Source organism: Pyrus communis, chromosome 15 (assembly GCF_963583255.1).
Source record: "Pyrus communis chromosome 15, drPyrComm1.1, whole genome shotgun sequence".
In the NCBI taxonomy this organism is placed as follows: Eukaryota; Viridiplantae; Streptophyta; class Magnoliopsida; order Rosales; family Rosaceae; genus Pyrus; species Pyrus communis.
Genome location: NC_084817.1, coordinates 6,625,959 through 6,640,371, shown reverse-complemented (window position 1 = coordinate 6,640,371; position 14,413 = coordinate 6,625,959). Strand labels below are relative to the sequence as shown.

Sequence of the window (14,413 nt, the reverse complement as noted above, 5' to 3'; positions counted from 1 at the left end):
GAAAGAGACGGATATGATGTCATATCCAAGCACGGAATCCACACGTTCTGAATTCAATTTTTGAAGCTAGTAAATCGCTGGAAAGATTTAATCCAATGAATCTAGCACTACAAAATCATAACTCTCCAAAAAAGAACCTGCTTGTCTTTTCACCTAAAAATGAAAAGTAGGTCGTTGTTCGTACTCCATCCCGGAAGTAGTTGGAACAACCAACTTTAGCAATAACAATCTCAAAGATCGCTAACAAGAAGGGTGACACTATCCCTCTATTAGATAGTTATCATGCGATATCACCTGTTATAAGAGAGAATCTCTCCCACTAGTGATCAACAAGTCAAAAGATGACGTCTACCTTGTTTTCGTAGAAATCCCCAACTTTCAAGCAATACATGGAGGTGGATTGTCTGCCCTTCCATTTTCATACTCTCCCCATACCCTCATGTTTGTGTAATCACGGTTAAACCACGTTAACATTTTATATTCCTATTACGTTTTGTTTTATTATTTTTATAAAAAATTAATATAAAATATTAACATGACTTTACCGTGACCACACATCACAGGAGGGCATGAAAAGAGTATGAAAATAGGAGGACAGACAATCCACCTCCGCAATACATACGTTGCCTAAAGAAATGCTTTTACTTTATTTCAGGCTTGGGACAACAGTCATTGCGCCGCAGAAGGCTCGGCCGCAGTAGACAATAAGCTGTCTAAACTGCCGGTTTCCACCCCAGCCGAAAAAATGAGATACTACATTCAATCAGTACAGTATTAGTAATTGGCAATGGTACAAACAACAAGATCAACAAAATCTGTACGGGCATAATAACGGCACATTCTGGCACCCGATTCCTTCTCCTGCCGTTCTGATGCCACTTGTACTCGTGTTCAAAACATACGAACATATGCCTTGATTAAATTTTATCTACCTCCTCTCATTGAGATACACATTAAAGTAGGCGTGTACACAACAGCACCTTAAACTCGGTGTCTACAGTCTATCTGCAGTCTCCAATATCCATCCATTATTTCATAGGATAGAAAATAATCGTCCAATGCATCCGTTTTTCTCTTACCCGGTCTCCTTTCCTCTAACTGTAGAAATAGTATACGGTTTTGGTTACGTCGTCAGGAATCGGCAGGCTTGCGGAGTGGAACAACCTAAAGTTGCAGAAAGCAAACAACAAATTTAGGATTCCATTGCTATATGACATGATAATATGGTCATAACATAATGCATTGAAGCCATAATTACCTGATCGTTACTTGAGGCATTAAGTATAAGCATTTTTATACTCTTACCGTCACATGAACCGACTTCCTTTTCTTCTTTAATATCTTCATCGACAAAGTTCTGATCTGTGACCTCTGCAAGAATTAACAAAGTATGAGTCAACACTTTCTGGCAGGTAGATGATAGAAATAGAAGTCTTGTTTCAGGCAATTGTAGAGAGAGAGTACAGATTATGATCTATTCGACCTTGATGGAGTAACATCCATCCTTACTTTGCAACACTGAAAATGAACATTGTCTAAAAACAGTGCATGAAAGAAGTCCAACCATATTACGAAATTCCATTATTCTTATTTCTATGTCCGGGCCATCTAAATCGCAACTACTTCACAGTGACTATAACTGAGTTCAAGTGAGACATGGTTTTTGAGATCTGTTCGCCACTGTTGTGAGGTCACTTTAAGCACGCCCTAAGCTACTTGGGTTGGTAAGGCGCCCCACTCACTGTGAGCGAGTAGCAAACAAACAAACTATAACTGAGTTCAAACCCAAAAAGGTAAAAAATCCAAGACTGAATTAATGAGGCACAATAATTGACTAATCAATTAAGATTTTGAATCTCCCATTCAGTCAAAAACTATGGCAGGTGGGACTGTTTGTTTCTTCTGTGGAGTGATCATCGAGTAAACAGATGGCACAAAATGAAGACATGTACAGCAAAACACATAAAATCAATACCAGCACAGCAGATAAACAATGCGAGACACAGTTAGGCAAATATCTTCCAGCAAACACACCAAAATTTAGCTGAGAGCACCTGTATTCCCTCCGACCAATTCCTGATGGCGCAACTGAGAGTGAGATGCATGAAACTGCTTTGAGCATGTCGCTGGTGCACCCGTCATTTCCTTCTTCCTACTTGAATCGACTTCTTCACATTGTGATGCAGCCAGTTCTTGAACATCGGGATATTCAAACTCTTTGGGCTTGCCGGCAGATCTAAAGTGCACGAACCACGGATTTGTCAGAAGATCTTCATCTGCCTTATTTGCTTCAGCTTCAGCTCTTACAAAATTGATCTTCTGCCAACAGCCACCTCGAAGTACCTTAAACTGCAATAAACAATAAACTCCGAATGAATTAACCATAATCATACAATACAACATGAAAATCCATTTAAAGTAACAGATTGAATTCAGACCTGGCCGGAAGAGGCACGAGAGTTAAACTGCGGTTGCTTTGACAATTTATGGTGCAATGAATTCCCCTTTTGCAAGCTCCGACCACGCGAATCCATGGAATTATACAACTGGTTGACAAATGATGCTTCCATGGATTTGAGGTACATGCTGTGCTTCTCATCCGTCCATTCTGTAGACATGGTTTCCGTCAGAGCCGGAGTACCCTAACATAAGTTACACACAATGATCAGAAATCTTCAGGAAACATTCAAACAATTTCTTACATCCTGACAATATATTACGCAAATAAAAAGTTCAAAACGATCATTTGAATTTTCTTTTTTGACATTCTTAAATTTCAATTAATATTTACCCAGATGAGCAGTTACAGCAGTAGCATGACAAATATCAGACATTATAAAAAGAAAAAGAAAAATTAAATAAAAACCCATATTTCTAATCAACATAAAAAGGAATTTATATTCTAATTATTTACAAAAATATATTGAACAAGTCAACCCCATCTGGGTGCAATTTCCATAGATCCCAGCTCAAAGATGAAAAATTTCTCATACAAAGTTAAGTTTAATTGGGTTTTTTTACTGCAAAATATGTAATTCTCAAGACTAAGAACTGGGAAACATAGAAAAAGATCAAAGTAACAATTTTGCAGCAGACAGAAAAAAGAGGAAGTACCAAGTCGTCGGAAGGAGGGTCCTCCGCCGCCGCAGCAACCCCGCCCCGCCGCTCACCGTTCTGCATAGAAGCCTTCAACTCTCCCCCCATGAAATTATTCATAATTACCCAAAAAAAACCCACCTCTCAGAATCTATGATTTTTTTTTTTTTTTTTTTTTTGAGTTCTGAAAAATTTCAGATGATTCGAGAAGAAGAAGAAATGGTTGGAGGAATGGGAATGTGAGGAAATGTGGAGGGGGGGGGGGGTTTTGGGGGAGGTGATGGGAACAAAAAGATCGGTACAGTTGTCACGCTTTTTACACGTGTCGTGGGGCCATAGCGTTGCCACGTCACTCCGGGTTCGAGGGTCCAGCCCAGATATTTATTGGGGGAGCGCCCAAAATATCTTTTGTTGATTGATTTTCGATCTTTCTAGATTTCGTGGCGCCCACGCTTTTAACTGTCAACCCGCAAAAGCTTCCACGCGCGCGCTCTCTTTTGCTTTCGGGTCGGGTCGTTGGTCCAACCGTTTTCGTCTTGATATTTGTTTGGTTTCTTCCTTTCAACTTCGAGGTCAAAGATATTTGACATAGCATTTCCTGAATATATTTGACCAAAATTTAAACTATTAATAAAATTATTTTTGTCAATCAAAAGAAAATTTTATCATAAAATAAAATTATAGACAGTAATATAATTTTTCATAAACTAAATGTGTTATTGTTTTTCAAACCTTGCATATGTTATCATAGCATATCTAAATTGTAAAAATTAAGAAAAACTTAGATTGTTTTTCGCTCTCTCTTTCTCTCTCTTACATTTCTCTGAAACTTTGCTCTTTCATATCTAAATTGTAAAAATTAAAAAAAATTTAGATTGTTTTTCGCTCTCTCTTTCTCTCTCTTACATTTCTCTGAAACTTTGCTCTTTCATAGTATATACACACACACACAAGTAGTCTGCGGGCTTCATCTAATATATTTTAATCAAATATTATTTTTTTAAAGGAAACAATTTGGCAATGACATTTAAGCTCATAAGTCGTAACTGTAACATCCCACATCGCCCAGGGGAGTGATCCTTAAATGTATATTCACATCTCTACCTAGTACGAGGCCTTTTGGGAGCTCACTGGCTTCGGGTTCCGTAGGAACTCCGAAGTTAAGCGAGAAGAGGGCTAGAGCAATCCCATGATGGGTGACCCATTGGGAAGTTGCTCGTGAGTTCCCAAAAACAAAACCGTGAGGGAATAGTAAGCCCAAAGCGGACAATATCATGCTACGGTGGTGGAGCGGGCCCGGGAAGTGATCCGCCCCGGGCCAGGATGTGACAAATTGGTATCAGAGCCTAACCCTGGCCGTGATGTGCCGACAAGGACGTCGGGCCCCTAAGGGGGGTGGATTGTAACATCCCACATCGCCCAGGGGAGTGATCCTTAAATGTATATTCACATCTCTACCTAGCACGAGGCCTTTTGGGAGCTCACTGGCTTCGGCTTCCGTAGGAACTCCGAAGTTAAGCGAGAAGAGGGTTAGAGCAATCCCATGATGGGTAACCCACTGGGAAGTTGCTCGTGAGTTCCCAAAAACAAAACCGTGAAGGAATGGTAAGCCCAAAGCGGACAATATCGTGCTACGGTGGTGGAGCGGACCCGGGAAGTGATCCGCCCCGGGCCCGGATGTGACAGTAACCTTCTCTCAAATTTTTCAAGGATAAAGATATTTTTCAAATGTCAATTATTGAAATAATTAATTTTTCAATATGTTGTTAACATCTCATTTTTTACTACTAATATATATATGATTAATATGTTATCGATATTTAAGCAGTATGTTGTAAATTGATTTTTTTTTTTTTTTTAACAATTTGTTTTAAAAAAAATAATGAAAAGAGATTTAAAAACTTAAACTTGATAAAAAGCACTCAATAAGATTTTTTTTTTTTTTTTTTTACCAATAAGAAGGATAATAAAATATTAAAAAAACAAACAAGTGCAGGTCCCCATCCTCAGTAAGTTATTTTTATCAATGAGAAGGATAATGCGCGGGTCCTTAGTCAACTGTTTTTTTTTTAATTTTTTTATCAAATGATATTATTTACAATAAAGAGTTTGGGGGGCTAGGTTAAGTTTAGGGCAAGCAATAATGTAGTTCAAGTTTGTCTTTGACAATAATAAAACGTAAAACCTCACACTTACCATTTAAGATGAATATCACTCAACTGTAGTACTAAGTAGCCTAAATCAACGATCTTTTTCTTTTTCACACGTTATTTCTCGCTCTTCTTTCTTTTTCCCCTTCTCTTTCTATCTTCTCTCTCTCTTCAATTGTACACACACACACACAAGTAGTTTGCTCTTTCATAGTATATATACACACACACAAGTAGTCTGCGGCTTCATCTAATATATTTTAATCAAATATTATTTTTTTAAAGGAAACAATTTGGCAATGACATTTAAGCTCATAAGTCGTAACCTTCTCTCAAATTTTTTAAGGATAAAGATATTTTTCAAATGTCAATTATTGAAATAATTAATTTTTCAATATGTTGTTAACATCTCATTTTTTACTACCAATATATATATGATTAATATGTTATCGATATTTAAGCAGTATGTTGTCAATTGTTTTTTTTTTAAGAATTTTTTTTAAAAAAAAAATAATGAAAGGAGATTTAAAATTTTTTTACCAATAAGATGGATAATAAAATATTAAAAAAAAACAAACAAGTGCAGGTCCCCATCCTCAATAAGTTATTCTTATTTATGAGAAGGATAATGTGCGGGTCCTTGGTCAGCTATTTTTATTTTATTTTTTTATCAAATGATATTATTTACACTAAAGAGTTGGGGGTGGGGGCTACGCTAAGTTTAGGGCAAGCAATAATGTGGTTCAAGTTTGTCTTTGGTAAGAATCAAACTTAAAACCTCACACTTACCATTGAAGATGAATATCATTCAACTGTAGTACTAAGTAGCCTAAATCAACTATATCTTTCTTTTTCACACGTTATTTCTCACTCTTCTTTCCTTTTCCCCTTCTCTTTCTATCTTCTCTCTCTTTAAGAGCACTTCCAACGTGATAATATCCCCTTCCCCCACCAAAATCTCCTCCAACCCTCTTAAGTCCACTGGGCTATAAGGAGCTTAGTTAGTCCATCTCCAGCCGACCCTGTCAAATGGCTATAATGCTAAAAATAGATCAGAATGACACAAAAACCATATGTAAGGCCATCTCCAACCGAAGGTTCCAGAGGGCCAAAGAGCCGAAAATAGGCCCGAAAACCATCTCTAATCAAGGGCTAGGCTAGAGGGCTCGTGGAATCTGATAAGGCCCCACAGAATTTGAAAGGGCTGGCCTGAAAACTGATTAATCATGTCAGTTATAACCGACAAGAATTCTTAAAAAGAATTTTGAATCCAACGGCTAGCTGGCGCCAGTTACCGTTGGATTCTTTTTTCTTTTTTCTTTTTTTTTTCTTTTTTTTTTTTAGGTTTTCTGGGCCTTTTTTTTTTTTTTTTTTCTATAAATACCTAAACCATTCCTCACAAAAATTTCACCATTTCAATTCTCATATTTTCCTTCCTCTTTCAAAAATCTATCCTTCAATTTTTTTAATAATTTTGAAATGGCCTTGTTGCAATGAAAGGTAGGGCTTGTACCCAAAAAGAAGATAAAGCTTTTTGCAAGGCTTATAGATGGGTGTCGGAAGATAGTGTCAGGGGGAACTGTTAAACAAATGACGGTGTTTGGACTCGTGTGTCCAAAAAATACTTAAGAGTTCTATGAAAGCACCACTCCAGTGAATATTCAAAACCACGAAAGTTGTTCTTCAAGATGGAAGAAACATCTTCAGCCAAATTTGAACAAATGGCATCAAGCATTGTTAGCAGCCGCAAGTAGACATGAAAGCGGCACTAATCACTACGACGAAGTAAGTGTTTTCACAATTTATTTTAAATATTTAATTATATTACATTTAATTTCATAGATTAATTTCCTTTAGTTTTTTTCAAGGTATGCTAAGCGGAGGAATTGTATATGGACAGCAACTCGAAACCCTTTTAGTTTCACAGTTGTTGGGGAATTTGTAAAGGGTGGGTATTATTTGAAGATCCACCACAGAGAGCTCCTACGCCGGTGTTCGGAACTGCATCCTCAGCTGCATATATGGATGAAGATGGATCTCCAACCATTCAACAAACAAGGGTAAAAAATCTGTCTTCGGTTGAAGGTTCCATACCTAGGGTTATGGGACAAAACAAGGCGTGAAGGTTGAAGGAAAAGGGCAAGGCAAATGATGATTACACTGCTCAACATGAAGTGGCGGCCTCATTGCGATTATTAGCGGAGCAAAATGCCCTTGAGGTGGAAGAAAAAAGTGTAGGCATGAAGAACGGGCCAAACAAATACAAGAAGAGATTGATGATAAGAATATGGAAAAGAACACTTCGAATTACACTCCTATAAGTAAGGCCTATTTTGATAGAAAAAAAGAAAAAAAAATTATGAGCCGACGACAGTTGTTTACCTTTGACTATACTCCTACGATGGTGGATGATGAAGATGATGTTGATTATGGATATTAAATTTAAGTTGTTGTAGTTTTTAAACTTAAGTTAATGTTGTTTTGAAATTTAATTTGTAGTTTTTAAATTTAATTTGTCGTTTTTAAATTTTAGTTGCAGTTTTTAAATATAAATTGTAGTTTTTAAATTTAAGTTGTTGTTGTTTTTAAATTTAAGTTGTTGTAGTTTTTAAATTTAAATAATAAATTATGTTTGACCCTATGGCCCTTGGTTGGAGACGATTTTTTGTGACAGGGCTAAATCGAGCCCTCTGGCCCTTTGGCCCTCGGTTGAAGACGGAGGCAAATATGGCACTGTACTGTTCATTAAAATATTAATATCTTGGAGGGCCAGATGGCTAAAACGAGCCCTCTGGTCATCCCTCGATTGGAGATGGCCTAATCGAGGGTTAGGCCAAATGGTCTGTGGGCCCCATTGGGCCGAAACCTCTAAATCAAGACGAACTGCAATGGAAAATCAAAACAAGAGAGATGAAGGAGAAAGAGAAGTAATCTGGAAAGTTATTTTAATATAAAGATAAGATGTTCGAAGGCTTACTCATTTAGCGACAAATGATACTCAAAATATGTCTGAAAATTTTATTTTAATATGGTAGTTTAATTTAATTAACTATATTAATTTAGTTAAAATAATAAATTATTGAGGGGGTTATGTTTGACTTATGGCCCTTTGGCCCTCTCGATTGGAAATGAGTTTTTTGTCAAAGAGCTATGTTTAGCCTATGACCCTTTGAACCCCTAGGTTGGAGAGGGTATAAAATATGGCCTGACATTGTTTATTAAAATATAATTTTTTGCAGGGCTATAGGGCTAAACATGGCTCTTTGGCCTTCTCTAGCCAGCCAACCCTCGGTTGGAGACGGTTTTCGTGTTATTCGGAGCTATTTTTAGCCCTCTGACCCTTTGGCCAGATCGGTTGGAGTTAGAGATGACCTTAGTGCCCCATGCAATAATTGCCTAGCCTAGCCCCTAAGTTATGTGATGTCATGGTGACGTTAGTGACACACCCCGACCGAAATCAATGTGTGCTGGCCGTCACGTGAAGGTGACGCAGCCATGTGCACAGTACAGAAGCAATATTAATATAAGAAATGCAAATAAATAAAAACCCAACTAACTAGAGCACTAGATAAGATAAGGTGCAAGACGAAATAAGTGTGAATTCACAACCAGAGCATAAGTAGCCTAAGTGCAGTCCAGCATGACAAATACTAATTATACAACACCTAAAGATGACCATACAATGGTGATAATCTATCAGAGCTGCCATGGATTCCTAGAAAGCCACCAAAAAAACACTCCTAACTAGAACATGGAGGGGCGCAAAACAAAAAGTGTGAGTGATCAAAAATAAAGCTTTTCAAAACCATTTCAATTATCAAAGATAGTAACCCATCGCCGTAAAACCTGTATAATTTCCTAGAAAATAGAATACATATCTATACCACAACCATGCTCATAATAGCAAAATCCACATATATGCCATGTCAAATATCTCAGCATAAAAAAAATATGTAAGTCAGGTGATATAAATCAATGCAAATAATATGTCAGCCGGAGTCACCTAACGTGACCTGTACAGCTCAAATCCACATCTCAACAAATATACCTGCACACGAGTCGGAACTACCTAAAGTGGTATGTATGACAGGACCAGATGTAAATAAATACGCTCAAGTGCTATGATCACGTGAAGACTGTGCGAATGATCATGGGTCACCTACGAGTCGGAACCATCTATAGTGGTCTGTACGACAGGACTATACACCTAACTTGGATCCAAGGTGAGCGTATGATGCATGAGGTGAACATCACTTGAAAGACTGTGCCCCTAATCACGGGCGGGAGCACTAACACCGATGTGCAGGTTTATGAGCTCTCAACACATCTCACATAATCATCAATTCACATAAAGAATCTACAACTCACCTGAGCATCCACCGCGTCAAATCACAATATGCACATATCATACAAATTCATAGTCTAAGCATAAATCAATAGGCATGGCATTTCAAACATAATTTCATTTAGACACATTTTATGGGAACATAGCAAGTATATAAGTATATACTGAAAACCAAAAGCTCACTCACTGGTATGTGGAAGGGTTGCAGCCCCCAAGCCTCGATTGACTGGGCTCGTCCTGAGGATAGGTCTCACCTATATGCGAAACAACCATATAAATGTTTACTTAAAGCACATAAACGAAACTAACTAATAACTTCTTATACATTGCTCAAATTGGGTGTTTGAATATACCAACGTAATCTACTCAACACCACGAACATCCCCATATTTTTATAAAAATTTTCCGACCACCCACACACCGGCCAAGGCACAGACACACGAACCGGCCACGCGCAGGCACATGTTTGGCAAACGTACAGAAACCCTAACAGCGTTAGGGAATATTTCATCCAAAAATGGAATATACTGTTAAATATACCTGATGCCATTAGTAACGCCGTTAGTATATTCCGTCAAAGTTGACGGAATATTATTTTTCTTCTCCGGTGATCATCGCCGGAGCCGCCGCCGTCTGTATCGCCGGAAACTGGAAAAACTTCTAATCGTCATATCTTCTTCATTTTTCAACCAAACTTCACGAAATTTAAACCAAAATGAAGCTTAGGATGAGAGGAACAAAACCTTACCACTTTTAGGTCCTAAAACTCATGGGATCTCGCCGGAAAAATCACGATAATCCGGCCACCTCTGCAACTTGTCAAACCCGAGCTTCCTAATGTCCAAAACCTTCCAAAATTCCTCCCTAATCTTCGTGAAGAAGTTCTAAGGCTCTCTAACACTCCAAACTCGAGGAAAAGTCCACGATCACAACTGCATGAACAGTAACCCAAAGCTGGGTTCTCTGGTTTTCGGGTTTTACGAGCTCTCACGTCAAACTAATGGTATGGATGAGTTCCTGAGCTCACAAAGAACATAAAAGCAACCTCCTCAACGTCGATCTGTGTAAAATGATGCTAGTTTGAAGAATGATCGTACAACTTGTACGAACAACGGATGAAATCTGAGAAAATGAGATAGAGAAGGTTAACGGAGAGGTTTGGGTGTGCGTGTGGTCCTAGTGGGTCACCAACCAAAAACAAAAGAAAATAAAACCTAAGTCCTAAGTAGTTCCAAAAGTATAGGAAAGTTAGGAATTGGACCACAACCAAAAACATATCACACACAACACATCTCAACGTCCAAGGGTAATTAAGTCATTTCCTTACTCTCGAGGATAAAATAATATACACCTTTGGGACGGGCTGTGACAGTTAGTCAGTATTAAAAAATTATAAAAATTAATTAAATTATAAAAAATAATAATTAAAATACGAAAAATTATAAAAAATTAATTAAAATACAAAAAATTATAAAAAATTAATTAAAAATAAAAAAATTATGAATTTTTTTTATAAATACTTAACCATATTATATTTCAATATTTTCAAATACTTTCAACCGATCTTTTTTCATTATCCAAATTTAAAAATAAAATTATTTATTATTATTATTAAAGACAATTACTATTTACTTAGGAGATTGAATTGCCTATTGTCCAGGAGGCCTATCAACACTAGAACTGCTTTAACTCTCTCTCTCTCATGTCACTCCTACAGTCTTACCTCCCAAACAACCAAATGTATTTTTATAGAAATAATTAGGTGTTTTTTAACACAAAAATATTTATATTTATATCAATATTTTAAAAATAGTGATTGTTAGAAATTAGTGAAAATTTTGCAATAAATATTTAATAATAGGGAATATTTATCATGAAATATGAATATTTTAAAAATAATGAAATTTCTCAATTAATGTTTCAAGAAATAGTGACTTCTGTGACATCTCACATCGCCCAGGGTAGCGATCCTTAAATGTATATTCTCATCCTTACCTAGCACGAGGCCTTTTGGGAGCTCACTGGCTTCGGGTTCCGTAGGAACTCCGAAGTTAAGCGAGAAGAGGACTAGAGCAATCCCATGATGGGTGACCCACTGGGAAGTTGCTCGTGAGTTCCCAAAAACAAAACCGTGAGGGAATGGTAAGCCCAAAGCGGACAATATCGTGCTACGGTGGTGGAGCGGGCCCGGAAAGTGATCCGCCCTGGGCCGGGATGTGACAAATTGGTATCAGAGCCTAACCCTGGTCGCGTGTGTGCCGACGAGGACGTCGGGCCCCTAAGGGGGGTGGATTGTGACATCCCACATCGTCCAGGGTAGCGATCCTTAAATGTATATTCTCATCCTTACCTAGCACGAGGCCTTTTGGGAACTCACTGGCTTCGGGTTCCGTAGGAACTCCGAAGTTAAGCGAGAAGAGGGCTAGAGCAATCCCATGATGGGTGACCCACTGGGAAGTTGCTCGTGAGTTCCCAAAAACAAAACCGTGAGGGAATGGTAAGCCCAAAGTGGACAATATCGTGCTACGGTGGTGGAGCGGGCCCGGGAAGTGATCCGCCCCGGGCCGGGATGTGACACTTCTTTCAATAATTTGTTAAAAAAAAGAGATAATGATTGCTTCTTGATTAATGTTTTATTTGCAATTTGAACAACATGGGTCCAAATCTATTATGTTCATTCACTAATTTTTAAATTTTATACAAAATAAAAAACAAATAAAAAAGTTGATTGTTTATGGAAGAAAGAGCTACAAGAGAGAGAAAACATGAAGCAAGGAGAAGGAGTGACGTGAACGAGAAAAAAAGAACGGAGAGGGAGAGGGAAAGAGAAAGGAGAGAGAGACATGCGGCGGGAAAGCTGCCAATTTTTACCATTTCCAACCGGCTTTCTTCCTAGCCTTGTGATTGAATTCTCCCGCATGAACGCCAATGATTATGGTTATCACAAATGGTTGCTATTTATTTTTAGAGTAAAGCGTAGATTATATTTTCAAAATAAATAAGGTGTTAAATAAAAAATAAGTATGTTAATTAATATTTAAATATTAATTTAGTTATCAATTTTTATGTTATTTAGATTACAAAATTTAGTCTACAAATTTATTTTTTCTAGTATTACACTTATTTCTGACTGGCATGTAGGTCTGTGTGCGCTAGTTGACAGGACCACGAGCGGTTAATGTTTACAGGTTTTTTTTTGTTGTTTTTTAATATTCAATTACTTTTGTGGCTTTGTTGTTAATAAATGTTGAGTAAGTTTATAATTTGTATCTTTTCCATTAAATAAGGGTTCAGTGATTTTTGTGAAGAAAAAGTTTTTTTTTGGACATTTTTTTAATGTTTCCTCTCTTAAGGTCCTTTTTTTAGTACATGTGTAGACCAAACATATATTAGCTACAAGATTTTATTAATTTATATTTAAAAATCTTATAATAGTTGACAATTTAATAAATCAAAACAAGAAAATGAGTTTCCTCATGATTCATGGATTTTAAGTTGGTTTTTATTAAGTTGTCAAATATTTGTTACTTAATACTACGGTTTAATGATATTTCTCTTCACTTATAAATGAGAGATTTTAGATTCAATTATTGCTAAAGATGTATTTAAACTATATTATTACTAACCTATTGTGATACTTAGCACATTTTTCCATCACATTAATATAGATAATATCAACGTAAATCTGAGCTAAGAATATATGAGTGGGACCACATATTTGAGCCGCTATCTTGATCATAGAAAATTACAAGGAGATAATTGGGGTGGTCAGAGTCAGATCACTTTAGGTCAGGTGCATTGCATATCTATTCTCATTCTTTCTGGTACTTTTTCGAGCAAAAGTAATGGATTGCATCATTACAATTAAAGGCAACTTTCATCTCCATCAACTGGAATAAAATGATGTTTGAAAACCAATTCTAAAACCTTTTTTGAAAAACGATTAGATTATTATACTAAATATGGCTTTTTAGTCAAAATAGCAAACGATAAAATTATTATACTGGATTAGATTTTTTTAGCCAAAATGATTATTGAGTTGTCATAATTTTTCATTTTGGTTACAAAAATTCAAAATCATTAGATAAAACTAGTCTCTGAGATTGTTCAGTGTCAATCATTTTGGTCATTCAATGACAAATTTCCGTTAAATTGAAGAAACTATCAGTCCAAGGGGAGAGGTTGATTTGACAACAATACCCTTAATTTAAGGGAGATTTCTCGCAGAAAGATCAAAATTATTAACGGTCAACAATCTCACATACTCTTCTATAAATTTTAAATCTTAAGAACCAAAGTGAGAAGTTATGTCAATCTCAATATGATTTTGAATAAAAAAAAACTACTAAATTATTTAAACTGCGAAAAAGAGATTCGAATTTGAGTGTAGAGCAAGTACGCATTATCCTTTAGTATTGATTGAGAACGCTAGCTAAATTACCTTTGCACACATTTCTTTGCAAAAATTTACATCATCCTGCAATGTGATCTTAGAATCGGAACCATCTATCTTGTGAAACATCTTTGCAAAAATTGATCAATCATCGTGTAATCATCCAGTTGTTAACTAAACAAAGTTACGAACTTATTGTTTTGGATAAATCTTATATAACTACTTAGTCAATTAATGAGTAGATAACATAGAAGATAGAAGGGAAAGGCGCCAAGAGAAAGTAGATAAGATAACTACTGCTAAATTGCTAGCTAATGGATTGCTCTTACCACTCTGTAAACAACATATGCAGGCACATGTGGGTAAGGCGAATTGGTCAGAGTAAAGTTCGAATCTTCTTCCCCGCAAGTAATGGTTTAGAATATCGCA

The 14,413-nt window shown here is 36.7% G+C and overlaps 1 protein-coding gene across 3 annotated transcripts; it reads right to left on the bottom strand.

Moving 5' to 3' along the window:
- Positions 1-623: 623 nt before the first annotated feature.
- On the bottom strand, positions 624-3,326 carry LOC137718463 (cold-regulated protein 27-like). Of its 3 annotated transcripts, XM_068458019.1 has the most exons (6): positions 3,115-3,326; positions 2,439-2,642; positions 2,055-2,349; positions 1,259-1,371; positions 1,123-1,164; positions 624-1,083 (listed from the first exon to the last, which is right to left on the bottom strand). In XM_068458019.1, exons 1-5 carry the CDS (start codon positions 3,214-3,216, stop codon positions 1,132-1,134), a joined length of 747 nt encoding a protein of 248 aa, XP_068314120.1. In that variant the 5' UTR covers positions 3,217-3,326; the 3' UTR covers positions 624-1,083; positions 1,123-1,131. The 3 variants fall into 3 exon arrangements, with proteins under 3 accessions (XP_068314120.1, XP_068314119.1, XP_068314121.1); XM_068458018.1 differs by having other exon boundaries at positions 624-1,164; XM_068458020.1 differs by lacking the exons at positions 624-1,083; positions 1,123-1,164 and having other exon boundaries at positions 2,035-2,349.
- Positions 3,327-14,413: the final 11,087 nt, after the last annotated feature.